This window comes from Myxine glutinosa, chromosome 13 (genome assembly GCF_964187855.1).
Source record: "Myxine glutinosa chromosome 13, kmMyxGlut1.1, whole genome shotgun sequence".
NCBI classification, from domain to species: domain Eukaryota; kingdom Metazoa; phylum Chordata; class Myxini; order Myxiniformes; family Myxinidae; genus Myxine; species Myxine glutinosa.
The window spans coordinates 85,305,464-85,319,465 of NC_136273.1; the positions used below are offsets into that span (position 1 = coordinate 85,305,464).

Sequence of the window (14,002 nt, forward strand, 5' to 3'; positions counted from 1 at the left end):
GTAAGAAAACCAAATGTTAATTTATTAACAAACACCCATCCTGCCATTATGATTTTGCACACATTTGATTGAAACGCTCTCGTGATGAAGCACTTTGGTACAAGGTCGCAATTGCTGACTGACTCAAACGTACAAAAGATCAGATTGATCAAGTGGTCTTGTAACCTTTACCATGGTGAAAGGAAGCTTCTCAGTTAGGGTGATTCCTTATTTTATTTGGGGTTGTGCTTATATGGGGTGGGGTGGGGATAACATGGATGTTGCTTTAAATTCACAAAACATTTTCCTCTGCCTCATTTTCCCTGTTTATTATTTTTCCCTGCAACATGTCGCAGGTCGACAAGAGCTTGGTGTTGCTGTTGCTGCTGCTGCTGTTGTTGTTGTTGTTGGGGTTCTTGTTGGGGGGTCGATTTTTGAAATGTGAATCCATTGGTCGGACAGCTGCCGGACCACACCCACATCCGTCGCTTGAATTTACCCACCGTCGTTCCGAGACAAAATGATATGGCCACCATCTTGTTTCCATCCTAGGTTCCTAGCGCATTAGGCCGTAAGAGGCTTCTGCTAATTATAATGCACTGTCCGGCTTTGTTGCATCAAATTTCCATTGGATTTGTTTGGATCGAGTGTTAAGTTCTAAGTAAAGTTTAATCAAGCCTGTACGCGCCTCCCTAAAAAAATATCATTACCGGTACATAATTATCCAACGGCCCAATATTGGGTTTAAACCATCTGTGACCGTGTGATGAATCGGCTCGTTCTGATATAACCGTTTGGAGGCTGACTTGACTGAGAGGTGTTGAGTTAATATTTCAATAGCGCATTAAATGTGTGCTCCCCAATCACACTGTTAATCTTTAAAGAGTGCTTTAAATGTACGTTTCCCAATCAGCCCGGATTTTTTAAGCCAATTCATTCGCGCTTAATGGCAAAGTTCCGTACTTCAAATGACCACGTACAGGCTTTTATGAACAAAGGTTTATTACCACAGATAGAGTGGGAGGGCAGAAGAGAGCAAGAGAGGGACACACACACACACACACACACACACACACACACACACACACACACACACACACACACACACACACACACACACACAACAAAACTGAGGGAACAGATATAAAATAAACCACTGTTTGAATCACGATTAATCTTATGTTCCTTCATGTGTAACAAGGATGAAGATGACCACACTGCAAGTTCAGTTACTAAGTAGCTAGCTAGTGCTTGCCAAGCCAGCAGTTCCTTATCAACGGTTTTGAATGGAGTGCTTGCTTGAGTGCTTAAGCCACTTGGTGAGTGCTCTATAATAAATTTGGTAACTGGATATGCCTCTGACGTTTTTGAGGCCCAGAGCCTAGATCTACTGTAATCTATATACCATAATACCGCTGTGACCATAGTATATCACTACTGTTGAAGGAGCCGGGGCTCCCACGTCGATCGGAAGAATGGACGCGACAAAAAGCTAGAATTCATCTGAGTTGCTTTAATGAAATCAAACACTCAGGCACTCTGAAAAACCGTTTATCAGTCAGCAATATATATCTATTCCGCCAGGGGGTTTGCCCAGGCCCGGCGCCAGGGGGCGTGGCCCAGCGTCCTGGCTGCGGCCTGGCAAGTTGAGCGCGGGCCTGGGCGTCCTGGACGAGCCCGGCATGGTGATCGCTCCGCGTCCTTGATAGGTGCAAGGCGATTGTGAAAACTCAGCGGCAGCCGCTACACACGTCCCCCCAGAATCGACTTGCACCGGCAGGGTCAATTTGAGGGGGGTCCTGATGACCCGGCCGAAGCGACCCCTGGCGGGTCGTGGGTGGGGGTCCGGTGAGGTGGTGGGCGGTCGAGTGGGGGGCACCGTGGACGGGGGACGGCCTCGCCGCGGCGGAAGGGCCACCCGTGGTGGGTGGTCGACGTCCACGTGCGCCGGCTTGAGGCGGTCCACAGCAATCCGGTCCGACCTGCCGCCGATGTCGATGACAAACGACTTGTCGTCCCGTCGCAGCACCCGGAAGGGCCCGTCGTACGGCGGCTGGAGTGGCCACCGATGTGCGTCGTGACGCACAAAAACATACTCCGCTGTGCGGAGTGCTGGGGGGACGTAGGACTGGGGGTCACCGTGGTGGGATGTTGGCACGGGGGCAAACCGTCGGGCGGCCTCCTGGAGGTCCGAGCGCTGGTGAGCTGCGGACCAGGGACTGGTAGCGTCGGGCACAAATTCGCCCGGGACGCGTAGCACCTGGCCATAGACAAGCTCGGCGGTGGATGCCTGGAGGTCCTCCTTGGGGGCCGTGCGAAGGCCCAAAAGGACCCACGGCAGCCGGTCGGCCCACCCGACGTCTTGAAGGCCGGCCATGAGCGCGGCCTTCATGGAGCGGTGGAATCGCTCGCACAACCCGTTTGCTTGGGGGTGGTAGGCCGTAGTACGGTGGAGCTTGATCCCCAGGTTGCGGGCGACCGCGCCCCACAGCTCGGAGGTGAACTATGGACCGCGGTCTGACGAGATGTCCGCCGGTGCGCCGAAGCGGGCGACCCAGGTGGCGATGAAAGCCTGCGCCACGTCGGCGGTGGTGGTGGAGACGAGGGGAACGGCCTCCGGCCACCTGGTGGTCCTGTCCACCATGGTGAGCAGGTGTGTGAACCCCCGTGATGGGGGTAGGGGGCCCACCAGATCCACGTTGACGTGGTCGAAACGTCGTTCGGGCACGGTGAAAGGTGCCAGCGGGGCCTGGGTGTGTCGGTGGACCTTGGCCCGTTGGCAGGCCGTGCAGGCGCTGGTCCAATCGCGGACGTCCCGACGAAGGCCGTGCCAGACGAAACGCGCCGACACCAGCTTCTGGGAAGCTTTCCGGCCCGGGTGGGAAAGGCCGTGGAGGGAGGCGAAGATGCGGCGTTGCCAGGCGACGGGCACGATGGGGCGAGGCTGGCCTTGGGAGACGTCGCAGAGCAGGACAGTGTCCGCGCAGGGGATGTCGGCCAGGCGGAGGCCCGTGTCCGCCGCCCGGAGGGCTTGCACCGTGGTGTCGGTGGTTTGGTCCGCCGCCATAAGCGCAAAATCCACGCCCAGGTGGACCGCGTTCGCGCTGGCCCGGGAAAGACAGTCGGCCACGGCGTTGTTTTTGCCGGCGACGTGCCGGATGTCCGTGGTAAACTCCGACACGGCGGAGAGGTGGCGCTGTTGGCGGGCCGACCATGGCTCCGTGACCTTGGCCATGGCGTAAACCAACGGCTTGTGGTCGACGAACGCCGTGAAAGGTCGGCCCTCCAGGAGGTGGCGGAAATGGCGGACGGCCAGGTGTAGACCGAGGAGCTCCCGGTCAAACGTGCTGTATTTGAGCTCGTTCGGCCGGAGCTGCCGGCTGAAAAAAGCGAGTGGCTGCCAAACCCCGTTCACCCATTGCTCATGTACGGCGCCCACCGCGTAGTCGGAGGCATCCGTGGTGAGGGCGATGGGAGCGTTGAGCACCGGGTGAGCGAGCAGTGTTGCGTCGGCGAGGGCCCGCTTTGAGCCTTGGAAGGCCGCATCCATTGCTGCGGACCAGGCGATGTCGTGCTTGGCCGGCATGCCCCGGAGGGCTTCGTAGAGGGGCCGCATGAGCTGAGCAGCGCGGGGCACGAAGCGGTGATAAAAATTCACCATTCCCAGGAATTCCTGCAGGGCCTTTATGGTGCGGGGACGCGGGAACGTGGTGATGGCCTCGACCTTGGTTGGCAGCGGCACGGCCCCGTTCTTGGTGATGTGATGGCCCAAAAAATCAACGGCCGTCGTGCCGAAGTGGCATTTGGCCGGGTTGACGATGAGGCCGTGCTCGCTGAGGCGCTCGAACAGCGTCCGGAGGTGGAGGAGGTGCTCGGCCCGGGACGTGCTGGCGACGAGGATGTCGTCCAGGTAAACGAAAAGGAACGGCAGGTCACGCAGCACGCCGTCCATCAAGCGCTGGAACGCCTGAGCCGCGTTCTTGAGACCAAACGGCATCCGCAAGAATTCGAATAAGCCGAACGGCGTGATGACTGCCGTTTTAGGGACGTCGGCCGCCCTGACAGGTACCTGGTGATATCCCCGTATGAGGTCAATTTTCGAAAAAATGACCCGTCCCGCCAGACGGGCGGAGAAGTCTTGGATATGCGGGATCGGGTACCTGTCGGGGGTGGTAGCGTCATTGAGACGGCGGTAGTCGCCACACGGGCGCCATCCACCCCCCGGCTTTGGCACGATGTGCAGTGGCGAGGCCCACGCGCTATCGGAGCGCCGCACGATGCCGAGGTGCTCCAACGCGTCGAATTCGGCCTTCGCTACGGCGAGCTTGGCTGGGTCGAGGCGGCGGGCCCTGGCGTAGACCGGCGGGCCCGTGGTTGGTATGTGGTGCTCGATCCCATGCCGTACTGCGACGGCCGAAAACGTCGGCCGCGTGAGGGCCGGGAACTCCGTGAGCAGGCGAGCAAACTCGTTCGCCGCCGGGACGGCGCATGCCAGCTCGGTCGGCGCGGAGCTGCTCAATGTGCATACCAGGGAGCTGAAGGTTTCAGCGTTGATTAAACGACGCCGTTGGACGTCCACCAGCAGTCCGTGTGCGCAGAGGAAGTCGGCGCCTAGCAGAGCCACGGGCACGTTGGCGGTTACAAACGTCCAAGCAAAGCGTTGGCCGCCGAAGCAGAGGGTGACGTTGCGCGGGCCGAAGGTGCGGATAGTCGATCCGTTGGCCGCAACTAAGGAGGGGCCGCAAACCGCGGATTGCCTGTCCTGGTCAGAGGCGGGTATGACGCTCAGTTGGGCGCCGGTGTCGCACAGGAAGCGCCGTCCGGACGCTATATCCGTGATGAACAGTAAGTTGCCCGTGTGGCCGGCGCTCATGGCTGGTAATGAACGCCGGCCCGGCCGTTTCCCGGCCTGCCGAAGGTGCACGGGGGTCGGCATGTCCGGGCCTTCTGTCCGAACCTGGCATGATAGTAACACCACGCTTGGTCAGGTGGAGGCCTCGGTCGTCGTGCCGGAGGTGGTCGGCTCGGTAGAGCGGCCGCCAATGGCGTCGGCAGTTCGGCCGTCGACCGTGCCGGGTGCTCGGGCGCCCTGGGTGTTGCGTCGGACGGCGGTGGGTCCCATGTCGCCGCTAAGATGCGCTGTCCTGCGGCGGAGATCTTGTCGGCTTCTCTGGCAAGGGCCCGGGGATCTGTGATCGTCGTGCTTGCCAGGGCGAGGCGTACCGGGTTAGGCAGCTGACGGAAGAACAGCTCCCGGAACAGGAATGCCGGAGAGTGCTCGCCGAGCAGTGAAAGCATGTAGTCCATGCGCTCGGAAGGGCGCGTGTCGCCGAGCTCAGGCAGATCGAGCAGGCGCCGTGCGCGTTCCGCCGATGGGAGGGCGAAAGCATCGAGGAGCAGCTTCTTAATCGCGCCGTATTTGTCAGCGGCTGGCGGGCTTTCGAGGAGGCTCAGGGCGCGGGCCGCGGTAACCGACCCGAGCGCAGCTACCACATGGTGGAAGCGGGTGTCGTCGGCCGTGATGCCTCGCAGGGCGAACAGGGACTCCGCCTGTGCGAACCAAACCGCCGCGTGAGCCTCCCAGAAGGTAGGCAGTTTAAGGGCGACTGCCGTGTCCATGTCGATAGGTCACCAATGAAGGAGCCGGGGCTCCCACGTCGATCGGAAGAATGGACGCGACAAAAAGCTAGAATTCATCTGAGTTGCTTTAATGAAATCAAACACTCAGGCACTCTGAAAAACCGTTTATCAGTCAGCAATATATATCTATTCCGCCAGGGGGTTTGCCCAGGCCCGGCGCCAGGGGGCGTGGCCCAGCGTCCTGGCTGCGGCCTGGCAAGTTGAGCGCGGGCCTGGGCGTCCTGGACGAGCCCGGCATGGTGATCGCTCCGCGTCCTTGATAGGTGCAAGGCGATTGTGAAAACTCAGCGGCAGCCGCTACACTGTGACATTGGCACACCACTGCGGTTACCATAGCACACCACTTTGAAGACTGTAGCACACAACCACAGTGATCACTTCAGTTGATGAGGTGGATGAACAAATGGTGGCTTGGGCCTCCGCTGCCGATCACTATCTCCTGCACTATGTCAATCAACCAGGCACTTTACATTCACGTAGATGGAGGAAGAACTACAATCCAGACCTCTGTTTTGTCTCCAGGGATGGTAATGGACACCCTCTTCATGCATCTCGTAAGATCCTTCCACACTTTCCACAAAGCCAACATTGACCAGCAGTAATCCACATTGGAAAAGAGGTTCCCTTGATTACATCCAAACCTAAGGCCCGCTGAAATTTTCGGAAAGCCAACTTGGAGGCTTTCACAACGGAAGGTGACGAGCAAATCACTAGCCTCCACCCTGTCCCGAAGAGCTATAGCAGAATTTGCAAGATCCTGAAAGAAGCAGCCAAAAGCAACATTCCACATGGTTTCTGCAAAAGCTACAGTACCGACACACCTTGTTGGTTGCCAGAAACTGACCATCTCCTCCAACAGTATATGAATCTTCAAGATGTTGATGTTGCATCTGACATCAAGATGTTGCATCTGAGCTATTGGAATCTCTGGACATGGCCAGACACAAAGATGGCAAGAGACTGTTGAGGAGCTTGATTTCACTCATTGAATTAGAAAGATATGGAACCTACTAAGGCATATTGGAGCTTCCTCACCTGCTCCACATCAATTCCCAATGAATCGACAAATGTTGTTACTTCTCGGCTGCTCCTCAACTCTAAAGTTGCCTCAACTAAGGAGGTCTGCATTTAGTCTGCAAGGAACTCACCAAGACCATTTCATCTTCTCCTCTTACATCCCTGCTTTCTTCCTCCTACACCAGTGCTGACATTTACACTGGCCTTTCCTCCACCAAAGAAAAGAAAGCAGCATAAATTGATGACTTCTATCCTGAATTCTTGAAGAACGTAGGACCTCACGGACATGATTGGTTGTCTTCTCTACTAACTAATATCTATGCAACTGGAGTCATACCATCAACCTGGAGAAAGGCTAAAGCAATTGCCAATCTTAAGCCAGGGAAACCTGCTGCTGACCCATGTTTAGTGCCCTCCATAAGTATTGGAACAGTGAAGTCAAATTTGTTGTTATTGCAATGTACTCAAGAATTTTGGATTTGAGATAAAAAGATGAATATGAGAAAAGGGATGAACTCCTTGGTCACGTTGGCAGTGTGTTTTGGGTCATTGTCTTGCTTCATGGTGAAGTGTCGATGTGTTTGGAGGCATTTTCTTGTACGTAGGCAGAAAAAAATGTTTTTGTCTGAATTAATTCTGCTGCTACCATCATTAGTTACATCATCAATAAAGATGAGTTAGTGAGTTCCAGAGGCAGTCATGCAAGCCCAAGCCATGACATGTCCTCCACCATGCTTCACATATGAGGTAGCATGCTTTGGATCATATGCATTTCCTTCCTTTCTCCACATTATCACCTTTCCATCACTTTGGTAAATGTTTATCTTGGTCTCATCTGTCCATAAAATTTGTTCCAGAACTCACTGGCTCACCTCTGTACTTCTTGGTAAATTAATCATCTGGCCTTTGTAATTTGGGGGTGTAGCCTTTGTAATTCTGCTGTCATAGTCTTAGGCAAATGGTAGATTGTGATACTTTCACCCCTCTGCATTATGGAGGTTGTTGGTGATGTCACTCAGTTGTTTTAAGGTTTTTCGCATCTCTGATGATTTTTAGCTCACCTGGAACGAAGTTCAGGGTAGCTTATATGATGGCGCGTCGTCAGTCTGTCAGTCCGTCCGTCCGTCCATCCGTAAACACTTGAAACTTCTTCTCTGAAACCACTGATGGGATTGCGACCAAATTTGGCAGAAATGTTATTTGTTGTGTTGTGAGTAAAGTTTATTCACGGCATTTTAAGGATCGGGGTTTAAGGGGGTTTACCGGGGGTCAAAGTGGGTCCAGGTTTGACCCCTCCCCCCAAAAAATAGGAATTTGCTATTTCCTCTGAAACTACACACGCTATTTTGATGAAACTTTATCACAACCTTCATCACCTGTGATGTACCGAAGATTGGTTCATGGCGCTAAGAAAATCGAAGTCTGAGGGGGTTCACGGGGGGATCAAGTTGGGTCCAGGTTTGACCTCCCAAAATAGATATTTGCTCTCTTCTCTGAAACTACAGACACGATTTTGATGAAACTTGACCACAACCGTCACCACCCGTGATGTACCAAAGTTTTTCACAGCGTTAAAAAAAATCTGCCCCTTCAAGTGTCTACGGGGGGGGGGGGGGGGGGGTGGGGTTGCCCTCCAAAATAGGTGTTTACTTTGTTCACAGAAACTACACACGCAATTTCGATGAAACTTAACCACAACCTTCATCGCCTGTGATGTATCAACGTTTGTTCACGCCATTTTAAAAATCTGCCCCTTTGGGGATCTACGGGGGGTGGGGGGGGGGGGTGGTGGTGTTTCCCCTAGAATTGGTATTTGCTTTCTTCCCAGAACCTACGCAAACAATTTCGATGAAACTTCACCACAACCTTCATCATCCGTGATGTACCAGTGTTTGTTCAAGGCATTGGAAAAATTGCGGTCTGAGGAGGTACACGGGGTGGGAGGGGGGGGGTGAGGGGTGGGGGTTGTTGTCCCCCAAAATAGGTAATTTTTTGGTTTGTTTGTTTGTTTGAAGTCTTATGATTATGTTAGTATTATTCTATATGCTGCCCTGTCTTCTAGCAAGCATTGAAATTGGTTTAAAATACCTTTAGTCGGTGCAGTATACTATTTATTCTATTTAGGTGAGTGAGGTGATTTAGGTGAGGTGATTTAATTAGGTGGGTGCCGGGGGTATTGCCCCCATGTTTCTTTCATCAACTGCAGTTGTTTTCCTTGGGCGACCTCTACCCTCCAGGGATTCAAGCAAGCCGTACACTGCCATCTCTTGTCATCCCCATTCTCATCCATGACCTTTATTAACCCCATTAACCTTTCCTTACTTTCTAGTTTCAGTGTTTTCTTCACTCCTCCCCTCATGCTCTCCCTCCTATCTCCACTCCACTCCTCAACACCTCAGCAACTTTCTTCCAACCCTTCATCGATAATCTCCTTATCCCTTCCTCCTCTCTTCCCTCTCCTCCCCTTCACCACTCCTCCCTCTCCTCTTTTCCACAACTCCTCCCCTCCTCCCACTCCTCTTTTCCACCACTCCTCCCCCCTCCCTCTCTTCCTTTCCACTCCCTCTCTTCTTTTCCACCACTCCTCCCTCTCCTCTTTCCCACCACTGTTCCTCTCCTCTTTTCCACAACTCCTCCCCTCCTCCCTCTCCTCTTTTCCACCACTCCTCCCCCCTCCCTCTCTTCTTTTCCAACACTCCTCCCCCCTCCCTCTCTTCTTTTCCAACACTCCTCCCCCCTCCCTCTCTTCTTTTCCACCACTCCTCCCCCTCCCTCTCTTCTTTTCCAACACTCCTCCCCCCTCCCTCTCTTCTTTTCCAACACTCCTCCCTCTTCTTTTTTCCAACACTCCTCCCTCTTCTTTTTTCCAACACTCCTCCCTCTTCTTTTTTCCAACACTCCTCCCCCCCTCCCTCTCTTCTTTTCCACTCCCTCTCTTCTTTTCCACCACTCCTCCCTCTCCTCTTTCCCACCACTGTTCCTCTCCTCTTTTCCACAACTCCTCCCCTCCTCCCTCTCCTCTTTTCCACCACTCCTCCCCCCTCCCTCTCTTCTTTTCCAACACTCCTCCCCCCTCCCTCTCTTCTTTTCCAACACTCCTCCCCCCTCCCTCTCTTCTTTTCCACCACTCCTCCCCCTCCCTCTCTTCTTTTCCAACACTCCTCCCCCCTCCCTCTTCTTTTTTCCAACACTCCTCCCTCTTCTTTTTTCCAACACTCCTCCCTCTTCTTTTTTCCAACACTCCTCCCTCTTCTTTTTTCCAACACTCCTCCCTCTTCTTTTTTCCAACACTCCTCCCTCTCCTCTTTCCCACCTCTCTTCCTCTCCACCCCCTCCTCCCTCTCCTCTTTTCCACCATTCCCCCCCTTCACCATCTTCTCTTTTCCACCACTCTTTCCCTCCTCCATTTCCTCTTTTCCACCACTCCTCCCTCTCCTCTTTCCCACCACTCTTTCCCTCCTCATCTTTTCCACCATTCCTCCCTCTCCTCTTTTGCTGTTCATTCATTTCCTTGACGTTTGGCCCACTGTCAGCTCTACCTTGCTCTTCCATGAACTTTGTTCCTGTTAAGAATAAAAAACAAACCTTATGGTTGTTCCAACAGGCAGATCTTCCATGATGAAAGTGGACATCTCGACCGAAAGCTGGGATTCTCAGCTCTGTATCGACAAGAAGCGACGCGCATCGGTCATGATGACTTCATCCGTCAGATCTCCGATTTCCACAGGTCTCGCTCTTTGATTATTGTTTTGTTTGAGACTTTTCGCGTTTTGTTCATTCTTCCACAACACCAGTAAGAATGCTCCAACCTACCACTACTTCTTCTTCTTCCTCTTGCATATGGAAAATAGCAACTCACAGGCTCCAGTGCTGCAGTCCATATTACTCAAAGGCACTTTTGGATGTGCAATTGATTTGATTCCATTTTTATATCTCTTGCTCTGTTTTTATTTGCATTTCCAGGTAAAAGTTTAGTGTAGTTTGTTATCTACCTTAGTTTCCTGTAGTTTGTTTGTTACACCTAATTACTATATACGTACCATTCATTAAATATGATCATATAACTGTGTTCAAAAAGTATCCGACCTTTATTTTTCGTGCGTAAAAAAAAAGAAGCTAGGGAGGCGTTGATTGGTGCACGTATGTAGGCGATCCTAATGCGCACGCGTGAATTTTTTCCCACCTGCAGAAGCTGTCATTCGACGGCAGACCGCCGATGAGTGAGGAAGTGCAAGTGAGCGCCGTCGGATTTTCGTTTTTGACAAAATGACGGAAAAACTTGAACAACGCTACTGCATCAAATTTTGTGTAAAGCTTGGCGATTCCCAAGTGGAAACGATCCGCAAGATTCAACACCGTTCATTCCATTATGAAGGAGGATTTGGGCTTCAGGAGAATCTCAGCGAAGTTCGTACCAAAGCTGCTAACGATTGAGCAGAAGCAACTCCGTTTGGAGATCGCACAGGACATGCTGGAGACTGTGAACAGCGATCCCAGCTTCCTCAACACAGTGATCACTGGCGATGAGTCCTGGGTTTAGGGGTACGACCCAGAAACCAAGTTGCAGTTTTGATGCAAGTTTGATGAAACACAAAATTTGATGCAGTAGCGTTGTTCAAGTTTTTCCGTCATTTTGTCAAAAACGAAAATCTGACGGCGCTCACTTACACTTCCTCACTCATCGGCGGTCTGCCGTCGAATGACAGCTTCTGCAGGTGGGAAAAAATTCACGCGTGCGCATTAGGATCGCCTACATACGTGCACCAATCAACGCCTCCCTAGCTTCTTTTTTTTTACGCACGAAAAATAAAGGTCGGATACTTTTTGAACACACTACGTAGTACACTATATTACAACCTGTAGTATTTTTGTAAAAATCTTACACCACAGTAGTTTTACCATGGTTCGTATTGCTCTTTTTTTTGTGGAAGGCTCACGTTCCGGACTATATAGTCTTCATCAAGGCCAGGCCTTAAATAAAAGAGCTGCATTGATAGAGAAGTGAAGAAAGAGAGAATAGTCTAAGAGTTTTTGAAGAAGTAAAAAAAACCTGCTTTTTGAAAAGGGGAAGGTCATACGTGTTTGGAAATACATGAAAAGGTAAAGAGTTCCAGAGTTTGACAGTGGAGGGGAAGAAACAAACATAATAACAGCCCACCCCTGAGTTACCAATGGCCACGCAATAATCATGCGATGTTGGATCCCACTATTAATTTTCAATCGATCACTGGCTTTGACACCAATATAAGTTTTTATTATGGAACAAAAGCATCAAAACGCTACATATATCAAACAACGTTTCAAATAGAGCACCTCGCCGCCATTAGAGCGTTTAGATTGCATCAGATGTGGCAATAAATGTGAATTGTTGCTCCCAGCTTGCCGGCTCGATGACAGAAGACGCCATTTGTATTTTCCCTTCTGGGCTTGGGTAACTTGTTTGTTCAAGAAACAACCTTTGACTACCTTGTTAATGAGCTTCCCTTCTTCCATCGTCTTTTGCAGGCAGGAGAAGATAACAAAGCTGCAATCCATACCTGGCACTCTTGACATTATACTGGAGGTAACACGCTCAGAGAACCCAGGTGAACACAATAATAATCTGATTTTATAACTATCAATTGGTTTAATGTAATTCACATGACATTTCAACACCATCACCATGTGTTTCACAGTTAGTCTGCTATTTCATATTTTGCAGTCTTCCTGGTAAAACATCGACATAGTTGTACGAAAAGAGTTTCAACTCTGCTGAAGGATTTGCAGCAATGAGCTCAATGCAAAAAGTGTAGTTGATGCATTTAGATGAGATCACCTCGTAATCACCTCCTTTGTAATGGAAATGCCTGGTCTCCCACTGTCCCTCATCATAGCTTAGCCGATCTATCCCTGTAATCAATCTGACAGCTCTGTACTGAACCCCTTCTATGGCTGCTATGCCCTTCCTCAAATACAGCAACCAAATACAACAACAACAACATGCATTTTAAGGCCATTTTCCCTGCCAGAGCGGGGGTTAGCCTTGCGGTCCCCATGACAATCTTCTCCATTTTGCCCTATTTTCTGCATCTCTCCTTGTTAACCCCCTTGCCCGCATGTCTTCTTCCACCATCTTTAGCCAAGTCTTTCTCGGTCTTCCCCGTCCTCCACTTCCTTCTACATTCATTTCCATCACTCTTCTCAACCAGTCACTTTCATCCTTTCTCAACACATGACCAAACCATCTCAACCTGTTCCTCTTAACAGCATCAATCACAGGCTCTATTCCCATCATCTTTCGCAATTCATCATTTGTCTTCCTCTCTCAACGATACTCCGCACATCCGTCGAACCATTCGCATTTCCACCCTTTCCAGCCTTCGTTGCTGCTCTACGTTCATTATCCATGTCTCGCTCCCAACCAAATATAAATATATATAAAAAATAACCACCTTTAGAGGCCATTTTTCCCCGCAAAGCGGGGGTTGGCCTTTTTCGGGAACCGTGGTTGTTGTCGTTTTCCGGTCCCCTTTTTGAAGCAATGTTTTACGGCCGGATGCCCTTCCTGACGCCAACCCTTTTTGCCGCCTTTAACGACAAACAGGGAATTACCAGTGAACTGGTACTCAATTTGCCGACCTCGGAAGGATGATCAGGCTGAGTCAACCCCCCTGGCGTTAAATTCAGCGATCGACCGAGATTCGAACCCAGGATCGTAGGATCCTAAGCCGGCACCCTAGCCGCTAGCCCAACACCAGGGTAACCAAAGGTAACCAAGTCGCTCCCAACCAAATGTGACACAATAATCTCTATTGTTGCAAAATATGCCATGGGACCTTTATTAAAAGCATTATGGCTCCACACCTGACCTGATTGATACAACATGATAAGATGGTGATGGCAGGGGTTCCATAACCCTATGCAGGTCATTGGGGTACCATAGTGGCGTTTCTATGGGCAAATAGACCCAGTGGTGCACACCTCTCCGGGCAAGATTTCTGAGCAATCAGAGCGATTATTATTCTAAACAAATGGGGGGGGGGGCTATTTTTATTATTCTAAGCAAATGGGGGGTAGGAGGGGGGGGGTGAGGTAATTTTTTTTTTTTGTAATATTCTAAGCAAATGGGGAGGGGAGAGGCTATTTTATTATCCTAAGCAAATGGGGGGGGAGGGGGAGGGAGGCTATTTTTATTATTTGAAGCAAATTGGGGGGGGGGAGGCTATTTTTATTATTCTAAGCAAATGGGGGGGCTATTTTTTATTAGTCTAAGCAAATGGGGGGTGGGAGGCTATTTATATTATTCTAAGCAAATGGGGGGGCTATTTTTTCCCCCCCTAAGCAAATGGGGGGGCTATTTTTATTATTCTAAGCAAATGGGGGGCTA

At 51.2% G+C, this 14,002-nt stretch overlaps 1 protein-coding gene across 4 annotated transcripts in view; it reads left to right on the plus strand.

Annotated features, from left to right (window-relative positions):
* The window catches only part of LOC137439066 (dedicator of cytokinesis protein 9), a 160,197-nt gene that overhangs the window by 68,144 nt on the left and 78,051 nt on the right, over nucleotides 1-14,002 (plus strand). For all 4 annotated transcript variants that reach the window (XM_078767731.1, XM_078767730.1, XM_078767733.1 and 1 more), the window contains 2 exons: nucleotides 10,241-10,363; nucleotides 12,142-12,221. In XM_078767731.1, coding sequence (XP_078623857.1) covers nucleotides 10,241-10,363; nucleotides 12,142-12,221 — 203 coding nt within the window. The remainder of the gene's footprint in view (nucleotides 1-10,240; nucleotides 10,364-12,141; nucleotides 12,222-14,002) is intronic.